The sequence below is a fragment of the Brachyhypopomus gauderio genome, chromosome 6, assembly GCF_052324685.1.
Source record: "Brachyhypopomus gauderio isolate BG-103 chromosome 6, BGAUD_0.2, whole genome shotgun sequence".
Classification (NCBI taxonomy): domain Eukaryota; kingdom Metazoa; phylum Chordata; class Actinopteri; order Gymnotiformes; family Hypopomidae; genus Brachyhypopomus; species Brachyhypopomus gauderio.
In genome coordinates this window covers 24,678,810-24,704,763 of record NC_135216.1, presented here as the reverse complement: position 1 = coordinate 24,704,763, position 25,954 = coordinate 24,678,810, and the positions used below count along the sequence as shown (strand labels likewise).

The 25,954-nt window shown below is 48.3% G+C and overlaps 2 protein-coding genes across 6 annotated transcripts in view; one reads left to right on the top strand and one right to left on the bottom strand.

The window, feature by feature from the left end:
* Positions 1–13,185, bottom strand: part of LOC143517413 (histone deacetylase 9-B) — a 30,278-nt gene extending 17,093 nt beyond the window's left edge. Inside the window, exons 1-3 of one of the 3 annotated variants that reach the window (XM_077009885.1) lie at positions 13,049–13,185; positions 11,957–12,062; positions 14–234 (exon numbers count right to left, since the gene is read on the bottom strand). In XM_077009885.1, the coding sequence (XP_076866000.1) occupies positions 14–234; positions 11,957–11,978 (243 nt within the window). In that variant the 5' untranslated portion in view covers positions 11,979–12,062; positions 13,049–13,185. Of the gene's footprint in view, positions 1–13; positions 235–7,260; positions 7,856–11,956; positions 12,063–13,048 lie in introns of those variants that run through there. The other 2 variants (XM_077009884.1, XM_077009883.1) reach the window with 2 other exon arrangements.
* A 1,614-nt stretch (positions 13,186–14,799) lies between these two features.
* Positions 14,800–25,954, top strand: part of snx13 (sorting nexin 13) — a 25,255-nt gene continuing 14,100 nt past the window's right edge. For all 3 annotated transcript variants that reach the window (XM_077009882.1, XM_077009881.1, XM_077009880.1), the window contains exons 1-6: positions 14,800–14,957; positions 23,607–23,719; positions 23,849–23,951; positions 24,110–24,199; positions 24,855–24,976; positions 25,907–25,954. The exon at positions 25,907–25,954 is cut by the window's right edge and continues 74 nt beyond it. In XM_077009882.1, the coding sequence (XP_076865997.1) occupies positions 14,946–14,957; positions 23,607–23,719; positions 23,849–23,951; positions 24,110–24,199; positions 24,855–24,976; positions 25,907–25,954 (488 nt within the window). In that variant the 5' untranslated portion in view covers positions 14,800–14,945. The remainder of the gene's footprint in view (positions 14,958–23,606; positions 23,720–23,848; positions 23,952–24,109; positions 24,200–24,854; positions 24,977–25,906) is intronic.

The window sequence follows — 25,954 nt, the reverse complement described above, 5'->3', positions numbered from 1 at the left end:
GTTAGCGCCTCACCTTGATGTGCTCCTGCAGCTGGGCCTGGTGCTGACGCAGCAGGGCCTGGTGCTGTTTCTGGAACTGGGCGATGAGCAGCTGCTTCTGGATGTGCTGCTGCCTCTGGATGAGCATCAACTCCCTCTGCAGCTGCCGCTCCCACTCGCCCGACTCACCCGACTCACCCTCCCACTCAGGCAGAACCAGCTCGGACCGGCCCGCCGGAGACAGCACCTCCGCACCTGGGGGGGGGGGACGGGAGATGGGGAGAGAGGGATAGAGAAAGAGAGAGGGATGAGAGATGAGAGTGAATGAGAGATTACGAGATTTTTAGTTTTAACAATATTTTATCGCTGTAGGCAATCGTGCCGTGTGGCCGACGTGCATTCCAGCCTCACAAATTTATTTATATATATATATATATATATATATATATATATATATATATATATATATATATATATATATATATATACGGAGTGTCTATTTGCACCCGGGTACAAGTAGCATTTGCCACACAGCGAGGCTATTTTCACCCCTTAATTAAAAAAAAAAAAAAAAAGCGAACCCATCTGCGCATGTCTACCAATGAATGCGCGGGAGCGAAAAGGCGCAAATTCAAAGGAACCGAAACGGAGACAGTAGGAAACGGTAAGCAGAATTTGGTTAATAGTTATGTATAAAAGGTCCATCACTCAATTTAACTTTACATTTTAAGATATATATTTAAGAAATAGTGTGAGAATTATTATCCAACGAACACTGATATATTTTTGAGCTAATAGGAGCATAATAGTGGCGAACGTAAAGTGTTACCGGGTGGGGGGTGTAAAATGGACACAGCGAGAAAAAAAAGACAGATTTCAAGTGTGCAGAAACAGTCTAAATAGTCGTTTGAACTAACCTAGTGAAAACCGGGACATTAAATGATTTTTATTTTTTGCCGGGACCGAATATTAAAAAGAAGGAAAACCGGGACAAACCGGGACAGCGACGTGAAAACCGGGACAGGTGGCAACACTAACTGGCGCTACAGAGCTTGGAGGCAGACACAAACGCTGAGGAGAGCGAGATTTATTAAGAGGAATGATCATGATCAAAGTCGTTCAAACAGGCAGGGGTCATAACGGGCGAGCCATCCAGGTTTGACAAATAAACAGGCATGACGATACTAAGAATTAAACTAAGACACCGAACGAACACTTTAAACCAAACACGGGGTAAACGCATACAAACTAGAAAATCAGGCTACAGAAAACACAGACGACTGAGCAACGAAATGAGTAGAACTCACAGACCAGGAAGCGTAGAACACTGAACAAAGAGCATGAATAACAAGAGCACAACACGACCAAAGAGCATGAATAACAAGAGCACAACACGACCAAAGAGCATGAATAACAAGAGCACAACACGACCAAAGAGCATGAATAACAAGAGCACAACACGACCAAAGAGCATGAATAACAAGAGCACAAACTAACCAAATAGAACAAAACAACCAATAACCGATAAGTGAAACACTGGGACTATAAATACACAGAACTAAACTAGACACACAGGTGAAGACACTGATGACACGGGCGTGTCAGACGAGGGGAAACCATGGAGACAGACACGCAGGGAACAACACAGACACAAGGACAGGAACCCGAAGTGACAGAGAGGGGGGTGTAGCCCTACGTGACAGTCGCATTGCTATCTTACAAAAACAATTTTGTCCAGTCTATTTTTTGAGTTTTGTGTAAAATTATATAATTTTGTCTTTTTGTTCTCTATTTTTGTGTTGTTTCAGTACACACAAAGGACATGAATGTGTATAACAAAAGATGTACAGTCCTTTTGAATTAAGGTTTTTGCATGACAGAGTCAATATGCCAGACTTATAATGTAATGACTATTTTATATAAGCTAATATTTGTGTTTTCTCCCAAGAAGGAAGAAAAGCTAAAGAACATTTGTGAAGGATACTCCTTCGACAGTTGTGAGGAATTCCAGAGAGCACTGAGATTATGGAGTGAAGAGGGCTACCATCCAATGCACAAAATTAAAATTTATTTAAACATGATGTAAATAATAAAAACCCCAATTTATTTCTTTAAAAAATGTACAAACCATCCAGAAAAAATGAATTAGTCATAGAATCTGTCTTCTGCATTCTGTGAAATTAAATAAAATTAAAGAGGCTGATAATGTACTGGCAGGAAGAATATTTGTATACATCATACTGTAACGCTGGCGACTGGGAGAAGGACGAGACACAGAATCCTGTTCGCTACAGACGTTACTTTATTTGTCTTTACACATATAGCGCAGACAGCGCACGTTTAACACTCATATAGAGACACGTAGACTCAAACAACGACGAGCACAAGACACTGCGTGAACGCACATTAAATAGACAAACTACATAAACCCCACATGATGACGAGACGAGCCACAGGTAAAACGAATTATCACAGGACGCAACCGCACCCACGGAGATCCACTGACGCAGACGACGTAAACACACGCCCAAAGGGAGGGGTCGGGGACCATAACGTGACACATACAATGTGGTGTACATATCAGGGTGCTACAGACAGATATTAACTTGTGTTACATTTTGTTTTAACATTATTTATCACTGGCAGTGTATATTACATGTAGTATTTACCATGTGATTACTGCCATTAGCGGTAAGCGACTTAGGATAATTAAATTGCTATTTAAATTCTAAGCATGGTAAAGAAAAAGACTCACAAGTGAAAAACAAAATTCAAACAGGTCTACCCCATAACCCCAAATAAAAGTATCTTCACTTCTTGTAAAATAATTTGTAAGTAAAATGGAACACAAAAGAATAGTACTAATCTTTGATAAATCAAAATGTTGGGTGCAAATAGTACACACTGCTACGTATAGCCGGGTGCAAATAGCACACACTGCTGCATATACCCGGGTGCAAATAGCACACACTGCTATGTACACCCGGGTGCAAATAGCACACACTGCTGCATATACCCGGGTGCAAATAGCACACACTGCTATGTACACCCGGGTGCAAATAGCACACACTGCTGCATATACTCGGGTGCAAATAACACATACTGCTGCATATACCCGGGTGCAAATAGCATCTGCCATATATATATATATATATATATATATATTTGGTGGTGTACATGTTTCTAACTCAAGAACCATAACTGTGTGAGGACAGACCCCCCCCCCCCAACTCATACACACACTCCTCAGATCAAGAAACCTCACAGTAAGATTACCTTGCAGGTGTATAGCTACTCACTCTAGGCACACGGTCTGGTGAAGCATGATAAAACCGTGGCTGGTGTGTGCAGCTCCAGTGTGCTGAACTCTTTAGCCTCTTTAGCCCCATAAAAACGGTCACGACAACACGATCTTAACCTCATCTCTTTTTACCTCGAGCTGCTAACCACTTGCCCAGAATACAATTACCAGATCTTCTTTCTCACTTTCTATAAATAGACACACTGCTTGCGAAGGTTTCAGTACTAAAACGAAACAAAAATATTCAAAGAAACCAACAGACACAAATGACAGTCTCAAAGAACCCAAGCATGGAGCTTCTCCCCAGTTGTGTCAACAGTCACCACCTTCGGTTTGACGTCAGCCCCCCCCCCCCCCCCCCCATGCTTCTTTCCCTGCTTGTTTCTGCCTGCTTCTACTTCTACCTCCACCCCCCAACTCCACCCCCTCGGGGCAGCTTCTCTTGCCCAGGACCGTCGGCTTCTGCCAGCTGCTCCTGCGCAGCCCACGCCCCAGGCAGCCGTGAGTCCCCTCTCCCCGGACGGCTGCGTCCCCGAGGACAGCAGCCTCCACCAGCCTCCACCGGCCTCCACCAGCCTCCACCTAGGCCCTGATGCAGCGCTGCTGGACGGCACCCTGGTGGTTCTCATTAGACACGCCGCCTCCACCTTCCAGAACAAAAAGCACAGCGGTCTCCCTCTTCTACAGCCCAGCGCCCAAACACTGCAGACGTAGCAGGGCAGGGGAGCGACTCACAAACACTCCCGCATCTGTGTCACATGCTTGTCTAATCTCTCCACGTCTGTCTATACAAAGAGAAAGAGAGAGAAAGCAACTATGGCAGATAGAAAGAGAGACAGAGAGAATAGAGAGAGAGAGAATCCATCACAATGCATTACAGCACGTCAGCAACAAGCAGCCTAAAACCAGGCGATGGTTGTAAACTAAACGCACGGTGTGTCGTTCGGTGGGGAAGCTCACTGTCTCCGCGGGATCTTAAAGGCGTGCGGGAGAGAGCGCATGCAGATTTTCTGACCAGCGACAGAAGTCTTTTTTAAACTCATTCTAAAGACAGGCGCCGTGTGACCACCATGGGCGAGATATACTTTGACTATTTTCACACACACACACACGCACGCGCGCACACACGCACACACACACACACACACAAATGGGTGTGAACAAAATGGAGAAATGGAGGTGCACTTGGTGTGTGGGATGACAGTGTGAGTCTGAGGGTGTGTTTGATGTGAGAATTATCTGGACTTGTGCCCTGATATTAACCATGCTATTCATGAACACACACACACACAAGGTCCAAATAAGAACAGACTGCATAGTTTCTGACACACCCTACACCTCCATACATACTCCATACAACACCACAGTAAATCATACATACACTTCTTTCTTCACACTTGTTCTTTAGGAATTCACACACACACCCCCACATATACATATACACACACACGGGATAGCAAGGAATAGTCAGTCTGAAAACTTCACTTATTGGCAAAACACATGCATGTGTTGTATGTACAAACACGCACACACACACACACACACACACCCTGCTGTGCTGATTCTCCATGCAGTGTTGCAGGAAGCGTGCCATGACTGACAGCGAGCCCGGTACACTTGCCCCTGGAGTGCGAGCATGGCGTCTCCCGTCGGGCTAAAAGTGTGTGTTGTGAAGCACTTGCCAGTCACGTCGACCTTTCAGGCCCCTCGTCCCAAAATACACATGTTGAAAAAAACACTTGCCACAAAACAGAAGCACTACATTGGCTGAAGTGTCAAACGCTACTAATAGACACCGGCGTCTGTTCCAAACATAATAGCACGGCATGTAGGGGGAGCGTGTGTGTCGGCAGGCTCCTGGCCCGAGCTCTTCCAGCCCTCTCTCATAATCTGAGGAACCTTCTCGCATTCTGCCTTTCTACTGCAAGTGACTACGGAGGAGCGCTTCAGAGGAGCGGGCTAACGTCGCGTCCACGCCGTCCTGCAGGGAGAGGGAGTCGCAGGACGTGTGGGGATTATAAATACCACCTTCCGGTGGGCCATTTTATTAGGAGTTCGCTCAGCCGCAATGATAACCGCGGCTAATCTTAGTCCCGTAATGCCTTCGGCCCGAAATAACCGGGCCGAGAATAGCCAGCGCCTGAGCACGCCGGGGCTGTAATGTTCAGCTGGCCCCGGGTTCTGTGTGCCCTGCAGAGCGGCGAGAGGTAAACAGCGCGCCAGGTGTGCCGGCCCCTCCCTCCCCAGGCCCGTCTCCGGGCCCAAGCAGGTCCGACACTGGAGCGCGGCTGCGGGAGTCTCGTTCTGCGGATGTGGACGGGAACGTGTCGGTCCACCCGACCCCACCAGCACCACCCGGGACTTTTCCACCCGAGTTTACTCCAAGACAAGGGAGCGGGGGCGTGTCATTCGCAGCCGGGCACCAAGACCCGCCCTCCTCCATCTCTCGCTCGGTGGCGAGAGCCGCTATTCCCACCGGTTGGCCTACGTGGCCCCTCTGAGCCCCTTGGTGTTTCCCGCGGCGACCGTGTGGCTTCGGGCACTGACTCACCCCCCTCGCCCGCGGCTCTGCGTGAGAACGCTGCCCCGATGGCTCCAATGAGTCAGAGTTGATGAGAAACAGGCAGATCTAAAATAAACAGCATTCCCAGTGCCAGCGCCAGGAGCAAAACAACAAATCCCGAAATAGACCGGCACTGACTGACATTCGTGAATCGACGTGCTCTGCTGTAGCGGGCATGCGCATCACAGCGAGTCACATGAGCTCCGCTCCGGCGCCCTGACCCCTACAGACCCGCCCGGAGTCACCAGCCTGAGACCTGAAGGCTCACGCATAAATATTCCTGTATATGCATTTAGCATCGGGGGCCAGTGGATAGTTCAGCTATTAGTACTCCTGCAGATATGGCGTGAGTGCCTCTGGGCAAGTGTGCAGATCCCGTATCAGCTTGTCCTCATCCATATAAATGATTTTCAACTAGAGAGCTGAAGGTAAAAACTGGTCGGAGAACAGCAACACTGCGGTATGTGGTGCAGGCTCCGATAAATTGAAGCCGATCGTGGTAAGCCTGGGCATGTTTGGGATTATGGCCCAATCTCAGTGATCACGGACGTAGTTTTGGGGGGGGGACGGGGGGGACATGTCCCCCCCACTTTTTCAAAAGCCGGTTTTGGTCCCCCCCAGTTTTTACAGTTAAAACCAAATATTTAAGTAGCGACGAAGTCATGTCCCCCCCACTTTTTAACGGTTAAAAAAACAATATCCAAATAGCGACAAATCTAGCACTAGGATCATGCAGCTCCGAGCTCCCCCCCCCCCCCCCCCCGCTCAACAATTTTTGTTCACAGCGCTCAACAATTTTCATTCAACCCCCCCCCCCCCCCGCTCAACAGTTCGCCACCCCAGGTTGTGTCCCCCCCACTTATGAAATCAAAACTACGTCCATGTCAGTGATATCTTAAGCCGACTCTCTACTTCAGCCCCGAAGGGTACTGAGCATCTTGCTGTATGTTTATTCTGAATGTGTGTATGAAATAGAAAAATCCTTTAGCAAAATCTGATGGTTTTGTAAGTGTCCAGTGGAGCAAAAATGTGTCACCGTAAACAATATGTAAACACACACACACACACACACACACACACACAACATGAAAGGCTTGGTAACAATGGACGGAGATGAGCCTATACTAAAAACTGGGTTAAATAATACACACAGACAAACATGAAGCTAAATGAAAAATTCACTGAGACAATGTATCAGATAACACACGTACGTCACTGAAGTACAAAACACACTTGCTATATCCTTCCTAACAGGACTGTGGAGAACACACACACACACACACACACACAGCTCAATACCAGCCGTGCTCTGCTGCTATATCAGCACCCTGATTTTGTTTTCAAAAATAGAGAAACTAAAAGTGGGAAACAGATACAGTGTCAGAGAGAGAGAGAGAGAGAGAAATCGCACATCTACCTGAGCCAGTCACACTACTGGAGATGCTGTGTGTGTCCAAGATGTCTCGGAGCCATTCGGCAGGGACGCGCGCCTCTCCCTCATATATCGTCTGCAGCATATCTACCACTGAGGCTGCCACTACGTCCGATAGATGCTAGCCGCGGCCCCCGACGGGGCGCTGTCCTCGCCCCCACCCCGCGTTTGCCCCTGACCGCCCCCCCTCCACCTGCAGCAGCGCTCTCTTCCCGCCTCCCTCCTCCGCCGGATGAGACGTGCGCGCGTGTGCGTGTCGGGTCTCCGCGAGCTTGCCGGCAGGTGTGGGGCGCTGGGCGGCTGGCCGCGCTCCTCGCTGGGCTCCTGTGGTCCGCTCTAGTGTGGCGTTAGCTCCGTCTCCCCTCCTAATGCTCCCTCTCTCCCCCTGCCACTCTCTCTAGCCCTATCTTTGCCATGTGAATGTACGGCAGCTCTCCTTCTCTCTCTCTCTCTCTCTCTCTCCCTCCCTTCTCTCTCTCTCTCCCTCGCTCCCAGGTGCCAGGAATAGCAGCAGGACCAGCCCAGCACAGAAATAGGCCGAGCCAAACCAGGGGAGTGGAGCAGCAGCTTACTGCTTAAAATAGCAGCACAAAAACACAGCTGTCTGCCTTCATCCTCTTCCCCAGCTCCCTGCTTCCTCTATATCTCCTGCTCTCAGTCTTCCCTTATCTACACCCCCCCCCACCACCACCACCCTCCACCCACCCTCTGCCCCTCCTCCCCACCCCTGCCTCTTTCCCCCCCCTCACATTTAATTCTCTTCTCTCCCAGAACTTCCTTTGTACTCCGTATCTTGAAACGTCAGTCGCGTGTACGTGTCTAAAGCCGTTACCCCTGTTCCAGTCAGCTGTCCTATTCATTCTGGTAATGAATGAACAACAGTGTTTCAAAGACCGTTCAGATTTACTCTTCCAGGCCATTTTTTTGTTTGTTTTTTTGCTTCATCTCTGCTTTCAAGCTCTCCAGCTCTTTCCCTCCCATTCACCCCTCATGTCCACCACCTGTCCCCCTACACTGACATTTTTAAATAGCGTTCAACCATTAACGGATGAGAGGCTAACACTAACAAAAGCTTAGGCAGGTGCTATTTCTATAAGGGAAGACAATCTGAAGCCTGTTGTATACCTTGAAGACTTTGGCAGATTCTAAAAACCACATTCCAAATGCATCGACGACAGAAGTGACATATTTGTTCGTGTTACCTTTGTCCTTTACAGTCGTGCATGCGACTGAGATCAACACGGCACGTGCGTTTTCCACCGCTGCTCCTGACCAGCCTGCCGGATCACCCAGGCTGCAAACCCACTTTCCCCAATGACAACAGCGTGAAGGACACGGTAAACTGAAGAACAGGAAAATCCTGCACTAGGTGGAAAATATTGACTGGCTTCTTTAGTGGTAAGTCGAATGCTTTCAGGTTGTGACCCACCGTTACAGAATACCAGAGGAGTTCAACTACAGACCTTGAATCTGATTTCTAGTCCTGGAAATGTGATCAGTGGTAGAATATTAAACAGTTACAGCTGTGCTGTCACACCTGACTGTTACAAAGAACAAGGGTGGAAAAGTCAAGAGCGGTGACTTAAACATCCATTATATATATATATATATATATATATATATATATATATATATATATATATATATATATATATATATATATATATATATATATATATATAATCTCCCCCCCCTCTAGAGAGAGAGAGAAAAAGAGGGGGGGGAGATTTTATATACACAGGTCGACAACAGTTGGAAAAGTCTCGTCACCATGGAACACGTATCTCCCTAGCTCTTGTTTCTAAAGTAGGCTTTCCAAAGTCTCTGGCCCGTCCTAACTTTTGTGGAATTCCTGAAAATTCTCCAGAAATGGACAGCTAAAAACAAACACACAGGTTGTAAATGTAACATCATCTGCACTCCCCGAGGGCCTGACTCTTCTCTTCTCCTCCGAGGAAGAGTAGGGCTCTTCCTCATCTAGTTCTGTCCAGTCTTGTGTTATTTCACACCCAGCAAAATGGAAAGCTAAACAAAGCAACACAACCCACTGCAGCACACAAATACTCATCTCTCTCTGTCTCTCTCTCTCTCTCTCTCTCTCTCTATCTATCTATCTATCTATCACATAGACACACACACAGAGGCAAAGACCTTCATCAGTTGCAGGCTCTCTAAGAACCCAGCAGTAGCAAACAGTGTCAACACTGATATTAATCAGCATCCGGGTGCCATTTGAGTGCTTTTTTTAAGCAGAAAGCTTCCAAACTGACTTGTTAGTCATTCGGGCCACGACCTCACAACAGCAGAGGGACCGTGCAAAGCAGCGTGAGAGCCAGCCAGCCCAGTAACACCATTACAATTCACCCAGCCAGCCCTGGAAAACAGCCAGATGAAGGAGAAGGGGAAGGAAAGCACATCAAAAAAAAGAAAAGAAAAGAAAATAGTGTGCCTGCTGAATGAATTAAAAAAGGGAAACGCTCCATGCACGCAGCGAGGCAGCCCGATCCCCAGGAGAAAGTCGCTCTTAATATACGAGGGAGGCAGGTTCGTCTCTGCCGCTATTGTTGCCGAGAGTGCCACCGCCACTTTGTTTGTGTTCCCGCGGAGTTCCCCAGACACATTCCTGTCCGACGGACACAATACCACCAGTGAAACCCAGGGCACACACACACACACACACACACACAAATCTCCTGCTACCTAGGTTTTCCTCTCCAGACAAAATAGATGCCAAAGCAGAAATAGGTCGTCTGCACGGGCTTGTTTCTGAGAGAGAGAAACAGTCGTTCCCAAAGGTGAAGGAAGACTGGTTTATAAACGGCCCTTAGTAGCACTCCAAGAACACACGACAACACTTGCCTACACAGGTGGACAAATGAGCAGCACAAACCTGTGTACACATATCTGCGCTTCTAAACATAATGACAAAGAACAGATTGCAAGGACACTGGAGCAGAATAACATGGTTTCTAAAAGGGCAGCGGTCCAAGGAGAGTGTCTGTCACATGGACATAGAGCAGCTGTTTTTGGACTGGGGAGAATCTTAGAAGATAGCTGGATGGTCATGGTTTAATGCTCAAAGAGCACCTCACCAACCTGCTGTAACCTTTACCGATCAATCACTACTGAAGAGGACAGGCCTGACGCATTCACTCTCTCTCTCTCTGTCTCTCTCTCTCACACACTCTCTCTCTCTCTCTCTCTCTCTCTCTCTCTTTCCTCCTTCTCAACATCAACAGCTCCCCCTTTGGACAAAAGGGATTAAGTGCACAAACAAATTTTCTCAAGCTGTCAGCAGTGTGGGTGTGTAACTTCTGATTTAGGAGTTTGTTGTCAATGATGGAGCACAGCAGGACTCAAAAGAAATGTCCTCTCGTGACATCTGAACATTTCAAAAATCCCCCATCAGTATTTCATATGCAGAACATTGCTGGGTGGAGGTCCGATGGGATTCCTCTCCTCCTAGCGTTATAGTTTAGTGTGTGCACATCTGCGTGCATGTGTGTGTTTCCAAGAACATCAATAAGCCTCAACTATTCGAAACCCTTGGGATAACAAATCTTAAATCAGCACTGAGCTCCTCAAAGCTTGCAAGAACAAGAAAGAAAATCCTTGAAGATCCACTGCAAAAAGTAAAAAGGTTGACAATAGTTTTGCCTGCTAAATAAACTCTCAGATCAGACAGTTACGCTCAAAACACTTCAACAAGTGCGCAGACAGCAGCTTAAGAACAGCTCATCTTCAAGAACAGCCCATCCCCAAGAACAGCTCATCTTCAAGAACAGCCCTTCCCCAAGAACAGCTCATATTCAAGAACAGCTCATCTTCAAGAACAGCCCATCCCCAAGAACAGCTCATCTTCAAGAACAGCCCATTCCCAAGAACAGCTCATCTTCAAGAACAGCCCATCCCCAAGAACAGCTCATCTTCAAGAACAGCCCATCCCCAAGAACAGCTCATCTTCAAGAACAGCTCATCTTCAAGAACAGCCCATTCCCAAGAACAGCTCATCTTCAAGAACAGCCCATCCCCAAGAACAGCTCATCTTCAAGAACAGCCCATCCCCAAGAACAGCCCATCCCCAAGAACAGCCCATCCCCAAGAACAGCTCATCTTCAAGAACAGCTCATCTTTACGAACTCCTCTCGCTGGCTCTTACAGAAGCTCTTCTCAGCTCTTCTAGCAGGCAGCGACGCCAAACAAAGGCAAGCGCGTTACGTGCGGCCAGGGCGAGTGCGGCCGGCCGTTCCCCCGCCCGAGCCCTGCCACGCGTGTGTGTGGCGGCAGCCCCTGCTCCTGGGAGCGGGAGCAGTCCCGCGGTGGTGGGATGAAAGGAGCCCCTCTAAGCCACCTGCCAGCAGGGTCTCCATCTGCTCACCTCAGCCTGCCAAGACCACATCCAGAGCGCTAGGGCCGCCTCGGGCGCGTGGCAAGCCGGGCTAAATATATCCCGGGCCTCTCAACCTGCCCACGGGAGGTCTCCGACAGCCCCGCTATACCGGCTTACACCGCCCTTAAAGAGGCCGTGTGTGTGTGTGTGTGTGTGTGTGTGTGTGTGTGTGTGTGTGTGTGTGTGTGTGTGTGTGTGTGTGTGTGTGTGTGTGTGTGTGTGTGTGTGTTGGGGGTGTGGGGGGTGACGGCGGTGACAGTATCTACGCAGCATCCAGGGAATAGGTAATACCTGGTTGCTCAGGGGAGCTCATGTCAGAAGCATGTATAAGTGCCAAGTGTATCGGTCCTGGCCTGGGTATCCAAGAGTGTCTTCCTCAGACAGGCGAACACCACACCTGTGGGGAATAAACACACACACACACACACACACACACACACACACACACACAGAGATACACACAGTGAAGGAAAATAAGTGAAAAAACTGAATCCTACCCAGACCTGCTCATCCACAGTTACTGCAAGCTGCAGATTATGCTCCACACAGACTACTGTACAGGTCTGCAGAAACAAGTCTAAATAGGAAACATATTCACATCTGTTGATGGACAGTTAGATAACTGTGGAGATGCAACATGCTGTCTACTTTGCCTTCTGATACGATGCCTACTTTGCATTCTGCAGGTTTTTTCTGTTTTTAAAATGTTATAATGTACTGCTTAGCACCAAATATGCGTTGAATAATTAAAGGCTTACTTTGATTTTAGATTTTGTTAAATATTTGTGCACAAAACCATACGAGGAACTTGCAATAAGAAGGATTTTTTTTATGCTACATGATATATTAGTGTGTCTGCCACAACCTACGCATTGCGAGAGAGAGTGAGAGAGAGAGAGAGAGAGAGAGAGAGAGAGAGAGAGAGAGAGAGAGAGTTGGGTGGGTAGATGGTATCATTTCTATTTTTAGCGCGGCGATGTTTCCCCCGGAGAAACTACGCGGAAGCGATGCTTGGTAAATACTAAACATACCTGTTACTAAGAGTTCCATTTTATTCTTCATTTAAAGACAACAGACGCCTTGAAAATGTTCAAATGAAAAAGCATGTGTGGCTATTTCGTTATTCCACCTAAATAATCTCGCAATTATCGATCCTGTAACAAGAATGATCAGTCCACGTACTGACTCTTTAAAAACACAAACACAACCGAAAGCTGGATTATCCGCGCACTTCAGTAGGCTAAAACTGCAATTTCACAAGCACCGGCAGAGGAAACGGTTAGAACTGATCAGTCGGTGATCGCGCAAAGCGCAAGTGTGGTCGCGAGGATGCTCGCGCGCTATCTGGAGTTCTCCGTTAATATCAATCAAACACGCGCTCACCTCTGCGGCCGTAACTGCTCCGGCGGAGTTATCACGGGTGTTCAGTCATTGAACGGGGCGTCAATTCATGTGTGACTGAACTGGCGCGTCTATCCTGCGGACGGAGGCTGGGGGGAGGACTGGGTGGAGGGGGTTTGGTGGGGGGACTGGGGGGGGGGCGCTCTCGGACGGAGCTGCAGCGCATGTTAAATGTTGCCGCTGTGGACACACAAGCCTTTTCTAAAAATAGCGCAGCACCACAATAGACTGAATTCGTAACGGTGTCGTTTACGCCACTGGAGACCAATGTTGTCCGTTTAAAACTGTTCGACTGTACCAGCATTTATTTTACGAACAGCACAATGGTTTGAGGGACAAAAACGTGTTGTTGAACAACGTATGGGCAAATACCCCAAACAGAAAAGATAAAATGCAAAACTTCTTGTAAACTTGTTAAATTTATGTATTTTAACAAGCTATTGGAACATTGTTTAGGTCCGCTATGTTTCAACTGATTATTGCATATGCTATGTTATACACTTTATCCAATATTACCAAGTATTGACAGGCTCAATAAACTTTCGATGTAATATCCCGTAGTGTGGTAATACATATTTAGGAATATGGGAATATCTGTTCGTCCTGGCTGTTTACGCTGTTCCTTATGACTGTAGACTTGTACAGGGTTCAAAGTTTGCTTTGCCTTGTGATAGATAATGTCATGCGGAAACTTGGCTTGGGCCAAACCTGGATCTCTCTATGTCTCTGGGTGCTTCGATGTCAACATGATGCTTTGTTTCCCGAAAGCTTAATTAAGTACTATGTGTTTACGTGAGAAGGTTTACGCCTTTGTGAGTGATCCCGTTTGCTTCGTTGGCGATGGGGAACCTGGTTACAGTGACCTGCAGGGTGTCCGCTGCGGTCCGGGATTATGTCCATCTACACCTACAGTGCCACCCAGCAGGGGCCTTGCTTAATGTGAAACAGGTAGGCTCTCTGCCTGCACAGGCGACAGTGTACAATAGGAAAGTTACAAGGAGAAGCAGTTTAATTACATTGTTTACACCGTCAGCCTGTTGGACTCTAATCATACTAAAGATGTATTATATCTATTTTGGTAGTCTTCGCATGTGTCCACCGATCGCTCTCATACAGCGGCCCATGTGCACATCACATATGCTCTGTGATAGAGGAACATTGTACTGTACATTTGGTCATTATTAATAACGCGCTAATAAAAAATATTAATTAAAAATAGCAAATATTCACACCGACATAGGCATAGACATTGCAGATATAGGCTACATTATCATGGTTTGTTAGTTTAAAGTAGTTAATTAAAGTATATTGTGTAAGACAGTACCTATACGACGTTTTCTAAGAATTCTCGGAATTAATGTACACACGTTTCATAATTTAATTCAGCGGGTTTATAGCCTAATTAAGTTAATATATGTAAATGAATATCCTATGAATAAATTAGCAATACATAACAGTTGTTCAGTATTTGCTGGTCTTCAGATCGGTAACGTTAGTTATATACGCACACAAAATGATCCTTTATCTCAATGTGCATTAATTAAATCGTAACAAATGCGGTTTTTTTGGGGGGGGGGGGGGGGGGGGGGGGGGTCAGTTTCAGTTTAATTAATCCAGCTTTCCAAAAGAATCGCAGCAATCACGCGTGAACTGCCCGCGTCACGTGACGCGGACCAATCACGGGGCGACGTGGGTCTGAGGGACGCGCGAGGCGTGACGCGCGAGACGTGACGCTGGCAATATGGCGGCTCTCCGGAGAGAGTGCGGAGAGTGGAGACCTGTCCTCTTTTAGAAACGACCGACGGCGTGTGTGTCATTACGGTCCGCGCGACATGTCGGGGTCAGTCTGAGAGAGACGTTTGCCTCGACCTTTTAAATAATGCTCGCAGAGGTAAGCGCACGTTAACTGCTCGGCGCGGCCGAGTTTGTGTTTGTGTGACAGCGGGACTGGCCCAGTCGGCTAGTTGTGGTTGTGTTCCTCGTCCCGGCTCGCCCGCTAACGGGTGAAACACGGGACCGCCGTGCGGGTTGGAAAAACACCCGCCGTCCCGGTCGGGATTACGTTAATGCGATTAAATTGAGCCCGTTGGTCGTCACTGACAACTTTGCTCGGCTTAGCTGGCTCGAGCTAGCTCGCGCGCTGCCCCGGGCTGGTGACGTTTGGTGTGAGCGGACGCGCGCGAGCCCTGTGTGTGTGTGTGTCTGGTGTGATGGGCGCTGGGTGGCCTTATTTACGCCTCGCGGTTGGGTTTTAATCGTGCACCTGCTGTTAGGGCTGTCATTCTCCAGGTGTGGACACATTGTGGCAGCCTGCGACGTGGCGTGGAGCTGGTGTTTCATTCAGTGCAACTTGTGTGTGTGTGTGTGTGTGTGTGTGTGTGTGTGTGTTTGCCTGCACACCTGTGTTGAGCTCACCTTGGCCAACTCAGGGTGGCTATTTGCAGCTGCATCAGTTGAAAAGGTTAGGCAGTTTGCGAGCTAAATACGCGGACAAAACGTTAATGATTAATTAAACAGATAAACACACCCAGTAGCCCGCGTTGGGTTTCTGGCAACATAGTTGTGGTGGCATCCTTCCAGTGCCATTGATGGTTTCGTCCTTTTGCTCTTTTGCCATGACTACTACCAGTAACATTTGCTAGCTAGATGGCAATCTCTGTGCAATTAGATGTACAATTTCGCTGAAATTTCATTGCACTATGTTGAACTCAAAGAAGGTCGAAAGTCACCTTTTGAATGTTCATTAATGTTAAATGTTCGTAAGGGTACAGCACTCCCGTGTTCTAGACGATCTTCCTCAGGTGTGACCAGGTCATGGGTGAATTTGGGTTTATTTGCTTTGTGTTTTGCATAGGAAGCGTTTGATGTAAAGGGAATCTCTTGCTATGTTTGCTCGTGGTGCTCATCTGTCTTTCACATTGTCTGGTTTTGCTTATCGTAGTCTAGGCAGGTGTGATGTACATGACGATGCATAGACCTTAACAGTTGAGCATGAGTTCACCGAACCAAGGCAGAACACTCGTGTTCGCTTCTCGAGTGCAGATCATGCAATCACCTCTTAGCGGATGCTTGTTGACTATAGGTAGTGTTTCTCCACGAAAGCCCCTTTTACTTTATTTTACATGCAGAAGTTAGCACATTTAATAAAACAATAATTTGCTGTTGCTAAATGTCCCAAGAACTCGTCAAAAAAGAAGAATCTATTATATTAGGATGCAGTTCTAATTACTGTCTGTGACGAGTGTCCAAGTCTCAAGTCCTCCTGCGTGCACAAAGGCCCTCTGAATAAGCTGTATGATATAATTACCTGTTGTATTTATAGAACACCAGTGGGCATTTAATAAACTCACTAAGAACGCATTCTCATCTTAATCTCTTTATCCGCTTTTAATCAAAGCTTAAGGCAGCGTGGGAGTTCTAGCTCATCAGGTGTGTGTAGACACCAATATTTGCATAATAATGCTTGGGTTGTCGTACAGTATTTCATTTGCCAAATCCCACTGATTACCATTGTGGGGAAAAAAAACTATTGTTCTTTGATATTTGCGTATGAATGCTTGATTGTTATGGTTCATATGCTGGTTACTATATCTGTAATCACCCAGACAACAGTGTTTCTTAAAGTGCTTATAACAATCAGCATAATTCAGCCATGGCTTGTTGATTGGCAAGTGTGATTCATGGGTTAGCAGGCAAATTTTGCTCTCAGGTCAGTATGTCCCTGAGCCCTGCAAAGCAACCCTGGGATTAGCTCCATGCACAGTCAAATTGAACTAGTTTACTTGCTATTTCTGGATTTTAGATTCGCAGCCTGATGGTTCACTATTCATCCTGCCTATGGAGACTGCATGAATGAGATTTGGAACACAGCCGGACCATTTTCCAAATCCCATTCATCCAGTGTCCAGAGATGTTTTATTGCTTGCAGTTCTTGACCATCGGAACAGCTCCAATGGTGCGTCCAGTTTTCCAAAACTGATTTGTGGTAATAACCTTCCAGTAGAGTTTGTCAGTCAGCAGTGGCCTGTGGCATTCTGAGTGTGTCCCTCTTCTCAGGACGTCTGGAGACGGGCTTGGTTAAACAAACAAACCCACAGTCAGCAGACTCTGGTTTCGTCTCACACCTGTCTCACACCCATCTCACACCTGTAATGCTTCTCATAACTCGCATTCCATTTTCTGCGTCGGCCGAGCACGACGAGGGAATGCGCCCAGTACCCAGAAGCCACCGGGGGAGCACGCGCGGGGCGTAGAGCGATGCAGCTGCGAGCTGTTGGCCAGCGTGTCCCGGTCACGGTCTCGGCGCTGGCCCTGTGAGCTTCTGACCTCCGTATGTGGCGGTCAGGCTTTGAGACTGAAGGAAGCTCTGACTCAGCCGGTTAATGCAACGTCACTCCGAGGCTTGTGGGAAATCTGTGCTTAACCAACAGATCTTGAAGTGTCAGCAGGGCTGGTACAATACAGAGTAATTCATTACTACCACTTCTCTGACTAATACTGATTAATAATAATAGGTTAATAAAATGTGCAGGACTGGATAATCATTGTGTAAAATCACCAAAACACATAAAATGTAAACTAATGATGATGTAAGTTGTAAGTTTGATTCTGCATGTAAAGAGGCACCAGAATCTCCCCACGGATAAGAGGAACTGAAAACTATGAGATGTTTGCTATGTATATATGTCATCCAGTGTGATCGGTAGCCTTCTCCATCTCATCAAGAGAGGGACCCCCCCCCCCCCCCCCTCCCTAAAGTTCTGTTAAATAGAAATGCAGTTTAAGATTGATTACTTCTGCCTGAGGCCTGTTGCCAAACTCTGGCCCGTGTGCTCTTGTAGCCTAATCAGCAGTGAGTTTCTGCTCTGTGTTATCTTCATTTTTCATTGGCTGGGAGCCACTCGTGCAGCTACAGGTCCTTTGCAGTTATTTGCGTTACGATAAACACGCCTGTGATAAATGTTCTCCCGTGTGCCGAGATCCTCGTGGGGCTGAAAGCGCAGATGTCGACCTTTTCTCGGGGCACAGATGAACCTTCAGTGGGCTCGGGCCTTCTGTCCTCCAAAGATGCAGCGATTGCGTAATGTGTCTACCGTCTTTCTGAGTGCATCTGTAAAGACCTGGCTGTGGTCTGGAGAGAGTGCAGACTTGTCTTATCGGTCTTGTTTGAAGCAGCAGGGTGGTGTTGATTGTTATGCCTGTGCTTTAGGCTCGGCCAGGCATTTGTGCATTCTTTTGTAAGATTAGTGGATTAGTTCATGCGCTGGAAAAGTTGCTTAGTGGCAAAAGTTTGATTTTTTTTTCCTGCTGCTTTTTCTGAGTTATTTTAAAGTATTATTTACTCCCTCAGTGCCATGAATGAAGTTGTCTGACTACCATCGAGGGAGGGTAGAAAGAGATTACCCCCACCCCACCCCACCCCACCTGTGGGCAGTGTGTGGAAGGAAGATGAAGGGAATAGTGTTGGGGGCAGGTTGGGGAGTTTGGAGGCTCAGCATGAAGCAGGCGATGTTAAGGAACGTTGCGACTTCCATTGTGGATCTGTCCTGAAACTGAAAGGAGCGGAGCATAAAATCCAGCTAGGATCTGGAATCCAGGGGGATCTGGGGGATCTCTGGGGATCTTGGGGGGGGGGGGGGGGGGGGGGGTATCGGGAGATGCTAGTAGCCCTCTGCGCACAGGCTCACACCTTCGAGGTGCGGGTTTGACTGCCATTGAATCCAGCCACATGCCTCCTTCCTCACTCTTGGAGGTTCTGAGTATCGTTCTCGGTGTGTGATGCGATCATCGCCTGCGTGGTCACTTGCTGGAGGCTGGTAGAGATGGACTTGCCTGCTGATGTCAGAAAGGGCTTCTTGCAGAGGATCATGGGAGATTGATGCTATGAGCTGTAGTGCTATCACTTAGGAGTTGGGCTTAATTTTTACCAAATATAGCTCTATAGGCAGGGCAAGGCAAGTTTATTTATGTAGCACTTTTCATACAGAGTGGAAATTCAAAGTGCTTCACATAAGTTAAGTACAGAAATAAAACTGTTGAAAAGAAAATGAAAAATGATTTAAACAGAACAGATTGCAAGTAGAGACCTAAATAACTAGTATCTAAAAGAAACTTGTTGAAATTGATGAAGAAAATAAGGACGACAAAGAAGAGGAAAAGAGCTGAAGTCCCTTGTGTAGTGGAGCGCTACACAAGCTAAGCTATCAGTGTTGAACCTGGAGCCTGTTCAAATAAAGTTTTCCATTTAGATTGAAAAGCGTCTGCTGTTGCTGCCCATCCCATCGTCTTCAACCACTGGTTCAGTGTCGAAAGGCCATAATGGCACAATGCTGCCTGTGTTTAGTCCCGTGGAGGAACACCCGTCTTACGGATCCGAGAGAGCTGTTCTGCTCACGTCGGAGGGACGCGCTGGTCCAGAAGGCAGCTTTTTAATATACTGGTAATGCGGGTGTAATGGAGTGTTATTCGTCCTGAGCCTGAGCTGCGGTGCGGACGTTACAGTTGGCTGCGTAGTCCTGTAGCAGTGCCACTAGCCTGTGTGTGGAGGTTGGAGTGACTCGGTAGGCGTCATCACATTGCTCAGCTGAACCTAATTCAAGGGCCATATGTGTAGATGAATTAGTTACTCAACCATGGCCAAGAGTGTTTTGCTACTATTAAAGGGAACATGTGCTTTTTCAGTCATTCCTTCTTGTGCTGCAAAGCTTTTTGTGCATGTAAACGGTCAGCTGACTTCCTGAGCCCAAAGGAACCATCTCCCAAAGAACTGAGTTCTCTCAGCTGCATCAAGCTCCTCGTTTGAATTGGTGGTTTTCACCTCCTGTGAAGGACGCTGTAGTTCAAGCATTGTGCAGCCCGGGAGAACTTTCATGGTCACAGCGTCTATGCTCATTTATATTTGGCGATTTGGTTTTTAAACCAACCAAGGTGTCTTGTTGAGGTGTTCAGTTGTTTGCCTTAGCCAAACAGTAGCTCCAGTGCCCTGCTGTGGACCTCGACATCGTGGTTCCTGTGGTGTCATGCACCTTGTGGTGCTGCGGCTTTGTCCTTGGGTATTTTCGTTATCGTTTTCCAAGTTCGTATTGTCATTTTCTTTATGTTCCTTGTATTATGTTCGGTCCTGGTTTTGTGTGTGTGTGTGTGTGTGAGTGATGACATCTGCTTATATTTCATTGAGTTCTGGTCCTTTGACCACAGACTGAATTAAGGCTCCTGAATCAGGATTTGTCCTAAATAAACATCATTCGTTACAGAATATCTGACCCCTAAGAATGCAAGGAGTGAAAAACATTGTAATTGGTGGCTGTCCCAGCCTGTGTGTGTGTGTGTGTGTGTGTGTGTGTGTGTGTGTGTGTGTGGTAAAGCTACAGTGTTGGCTGTCCCAGCCTGTGTGTGTGTGGTAAAGCTACAGTGTTGGCTGTCCCAGCCTGTGTGTGTGTGTGGTAAAGCTACAGTGTTGGCTGTCCCAGCCTGTGTGTGTGTGTGTGTGTGTGTGTGGTAAAGCTACAGTGTTGGCTGTAGTTAATTTCTTGTTATCTTTTGTTTCACTTTGTGTCTGTTTGGTTTGTGTTCCTGTTTTCATTTTCATCTGGTTTTGTTTCCTTGACTCCCAGTTCAAGCCAGGTCTAATGGATAATGATAGGATATGCTCAAAATAAACTCCCCTCCACAGATTCATTCAGCCTCGCCTTGCAGTATATTTACACCAGTCAGGTCTGATTTACCTGTGACTCACTGCACCTCTTCATATATAGATAATAGTTTGAACTTAAATGAAGTTTATACGTAAAGGTTATAAAAGGTTATTTATAGCCGTATTGGCCACGAAAAAGGTGCAAATTATCGATTATATCGACCCAAGAAATTCAGGGTTAGGGTTGGTTACATACCACTGTTATGGGGTCATGAAACTATGGAAGCCACCAAATGCTGTAATGATTTCTAAAGCAAAGTGTGGCGTGAAAATTAAACGGAAAAAGGAAACGACACAAAAGAGTTCAGAAAACTACAGAAAAACATGAAAATATTAATCATAAACTTTATTATCGGCCTTAAACTAACAAATAGTTTTGCCTCATGTTCAAGTTCTGATCTGCAGACTGCAAGACGGGGGCGGACGTAATATGGGCAGAAGGTCTGTGGTGGTTGGCCAAGCAGTACGTATGGGGTGAGCAGACCACGACCGCACCCGTAATCCGCAGGGCTTAAAGACACGATGGCTCGACCAGAGAATTTCAGACGGAGGGTGAAAACAGACATGCGGTTTCAGGAAAACCTTTTTTAAAAAAAAATCATTCGGTTCCAGTAGAGCTCAGAAATGAAAATGAGGATGAAGTGAGCATAATGGGGTCGCCATGTTGATGGTGCTGGAGCAAAGGGAACGTCTAGCGTTGCGTATTATTGTAGCGGGGGCCAATGTTATTGTAGCCGGGGCCAATGTTATTGTAGCGGGGGCCAATGTTATTGTAGCGGGGGCCAATGTTATTGTAGCCGGGGGCCAATGTTATTGTAGCCGGGGGCCAATGTTATTGTAGCGGGGGCCAATGTTATTGTAGCCGGGGGCCAATGTTATTGTAGCGGGGGCCTCTCGCTGTGCTACAGGCTGCTCCTAACCTGCTGTGGGATGCTTCAGGTGAAAATACCAGAGGCTCCGCGCCATCGTCTTCTCTGACCTTTGTGCAGCGCACGGCTCCTGTGAACGCACGCCCTAGTACCAGGGGCCAGTCTCACGAGGGCCGGTCTCACGAGGGCCGGTCTCACGAGGGCCCCGTCCACGCTGCCGGTGTGCTCGGCGTCCAGACCTGGTGGTAGTAAGCTGGTGTCACGGTTATTGTGAAGGAGCACCACCCCCGGATCTTTTTCAACACATGCTTGGATGGGTTTGTTGGCTGAGTCACTGTTCTGTCTAGCTGGTTTTTGAGCAAAAAGGAAACAAAACAAAACACTAGTAACTACAAGGAACAGGCTAGCCGGGGTGTTGCCGCTGACAAGCCCCAGGACGTGGAGACTGTGTCAGCCGGGTTGCGTCTGCCTCTTTGATGTCACTCAGGAATGGTGGTTTAATATAGAGTCTGGTTGGGTTTGAAGAGCTGGAGTCCTGAGATCACCTCCCTCTCTCTGGGCTGCTTTGTCTACGTCTCTCCTTCAGCTTTCATGAAAATGGGGAAGGGGTTGTTGGATGTTTTTTGTTTTTTCTCCCTCCTAATCCTGTCAGCGAGCCGCCCTTCTTCCTGTCGGACAGGTTCTGGAGGAAGAGTAGCTACAGCTGAGCCACTCGCCTGCAGTGAGTCTTGCAACTTCTTTGCGAGAGATTGGAGTGATGTGAACTACTTCTTTTCTTCTGTTACCGTTTCGTTATAGAAAACCAGCAGCGGCCCGGTCCCGTGGGGCGTGCGGCCCCGTGGGGTGTGCGGTCCCGTGCGCCTGCGTGCCGGCCCGATCGGGAGGACGCGATGACGCTGCAGACCTCCGCGCCACCCCCCCCACTGACATAAACAGGAAACCTGGAGGCTGTAAGACGCACGTGCTCCCTCCCCCCCCCGTGTTCCCTGGGCTGCTGGGGGGTTCCTCTAAGCCTTTATCAAGCCAGTCGGCCCTGCAGCGCTGCACTGGACGCTCAGGGCCCGTTAGTCAAGGCCCAGCCAATCGGAACGGTCAGGACCTCCGTCAGAGCCCCAGTACATCCTGCTGCGTTCTGACGTCTAAAGTGACCGTTTGCTTTAACAGCTTGGAGGGTTCTGCTGGGATGGAAATGGGCAGTGTGTGTGTGTGTGTGTGTGTGTGTGTGTGTGTGTGTGTGTGTGTGTGTGTGTGTGTGAGATAAATAAAGTGATGACTGAAATAATGTGATATAAGTGGCTTTCAAATACCTTAACTAGCCTTGCTGAAACCAAATTTGCCAAAAATGTGTGTGTGGCTGTCCGTTACAGACTGCGGGCGGTTTAAAGCTGTTACTACGTGTTCGGCCCACAGCCCCTGCGTCAGCTCCTGTTTACATCCTCATTTACGTTTGCGGCATTTAGCAGAAGCTCTTGTGCTGAGTGACTTACAAAAACGCTTAGTCGTCTGCTTGGAAAAGTGTCCTCTGCTAGTTCTAACAGGTTAAAGTCCAATCGCCCCTTTACCCTAGATGCCTCCTAAAACAAGCCAGCGCTGAAACCCGGACCGAGAGCCGCAATGCAGCGTGAAACGCAAGACCGTGTCCGCGCGGTTACTAGAGATCAGGGGGGAGAACAAGCTCCCATCTGCTGTCTGACTGAGAGCTAGCGGTCGCTGAGCCGCTGTGCCCGTCGGACGGCCTTGACCCAGCTCGACGTGGCCTCCGTTTCCCACGAGCACCTGCTGTTTCGCTTTGGGGGGGGGGGGGTTGTCTGAGCGCCCGAGTAACATGTCAGCAGCCCAACTTGACCTCAGTGGCAGTACGGGGAATAATAAGGTAAGATGTACTGTCATTAACCTCCCTTCACTGTGTGTGTGTGTGTGTGTGTGTGTGTGTGTGTGTGTGTGTGTGTGTGTGTGTGTGTGTGTGTCTCTCTTCCAGGCCAGTCTGTCCTTCTGGGGATGGGGGGGCCTGGGAGTCGTGCTCTTCCTCTTCACGTTCGGTCCTTTTGCCATCTTTTATCTGGCCTTTTATATCATCTGTTTCCTTGGCGGGTAAGTGCGCCTGCCGTCTGTGTTGTCCATGCAGCTGTGGAGGGTCCAGGGGGCCTGTGGCGGTGCCGAGGGGCTCCGCAGGGGTCCGTCCTCCTCGCGCCGACCATGTTTTCCGCTTTTATTCCCTAGGGGCTTTGCCGTCACTCTTTTATTTGGAAAGACAAACTCCGAGAAACACCTGGAGAAGTGCGAACACTCCTATCTGCCCCCCACCGCCACAGGCATCGCAAAGGTAGGACGCCCACACTCACACCGCGCGCATCCATACAGGCCAACTCGCGTCGCTGACGGGCCACAGAACCGAGACATCGGGGTCAGGGGTCATCCCGCTGCAGACGCACCACTCCTTTCCCCACGTCGCCCTCAACACCACCACCTGTGTCTCCCAAGGTTCTGGACGAGCTGAAGCAGGAGATGAGGCCCATCAAGATTGACCGGCGCCTGACTGGCTCCAGCTTCATCGACGAGCCGCTACAGCAGGTACGTCGGCGCCCACGGCCCAGAGGACCACGTGAACCGGAGCTGTGCGGCCACGCTGGTCCGCTGGTCCCTGCCAGAGAGGCGCAGGGCTTAAGACGCAGAAGTGGTGAAGGCAGACGCCCTCGTTTCCTTCGTCGGCTCGTACAGACGCGTTCGTGTTGGAACGTCTTTCAGTTCAGCCATACGTGGCCCCCTCTGTGCACACACGAGCAGCCTCATTGTCCTTTTCAACGGGATCACGCACTTTAGATCGACCACGTTGTGCGCACGCAGTCTCTTGTGTAGCTTGAATAGCTCGAAAACAATAGCCCGAAACGCGCGTCTGCATAAACCTGCACACGTGGAACCTCCCTGCTCACGTCTGAGAGAGTCTCACCCTCACCTTCACCTGAAGCCGAGGTGAATACCCCCCCAGGAGGTGAATACCCCCCCAGGAGGTGAATACCCCCCCAGGAGGTGAATACCCCCCAGGAGGTGAATACCCCCCAGGCACAGAGCCTTGCCAACAACCCACTTCCCCATTTGCCAAGCAAACACGGCTGGCGCTCATCCAGGGTCTGATTCGGTGCGCAGTAATGTCTGACTCCACCGCGTGTCTCTGTGTGGTTCAGGTTCCTGTCGGCACCCTCTGATGTGCCCTCCTGTCTTTGTGCAGGTGATCCAGTTTGGCATGAGGGACTATATCCAGTACTGGTATTACACCCTGAGCGAGGACGACTCCTTCCTGCTGGAGATCCGGCGTACGGTGCAGAACGCTCTTGTGCAGTTCTCCACACGGTATCCCAGAATCCTCCTCTCCCAAGCCCTTTCAGGCTGATCTTGATTCACACTTGTCACTCATTATGGTACCAGTAAAATCTAACGTGCACTGGGTAACGTGGGATACATTAATCTGCTTCTGCACACGCGTTTTAGGTTTAATTGCATCCATTATGGTGATGGTCTCAATATATAATGGAAACTGAAGTTAAAGGAGCAATCAGTCAGTTTTGCCAGCATAAAGTTGCAGGCGATATTTATGGAAGTAATATTTACATGTTTTCTATTGAATCTCACACAGAGAGATGAAGAATCAGACAGCCTGGTAACCCCTTAAAGCTCCAAAGAGCGAAACCTCCACATACAGGCCGACATGTTTAAAATGGAGGCGGTACAGAATCTCAGATACACCCAGGCCCCTTCACACAGGTCGCCATCTTGGTTGTGGCATAATGCGAAGCATCGCTGGAAAATTGACTTATTGCTCCTTTAAATCTGCTGCCTCTCCCCGTGATGCGATCTACAGGACAAACCTGCCGCTTGGCTTCGGGGCGCGTCCTCGCAGGATACTCTTACGTGTGTGTGTGTGTGTGCGTGCGTGCGTGCTCCCCATGACACCAAGCAGCCTGGCCATCTGACCCTGCTCCTCCTCACTACGTTCTGGACTTAAACATCTAACATCTTTTATTTTTACAAATGGATTCTAAAACGTGGTGCAGTCTGTATTGGCACGGTGGGGAATTGCGCTTTAATATATCAGACACTTAAAACGCAGACCGTCAATATGTGTGTTGGTGTGGGCTGCGTATATCACAACTCGTGATTCTGTGCTGCCACGGCTGTGTTTTAGGGGGCGGGGCTTGTTTATTGCTGTCACGAGGGCCAATTCCCACCCACCCTCAACCCAGACCTCCAGAGCTGCAGTGACCCTCCCCCTTTCACTTCCAGGTCAAAAGAGGTGGACTGGCAGCCGTATTTCACCACCAGGCTGGTGGA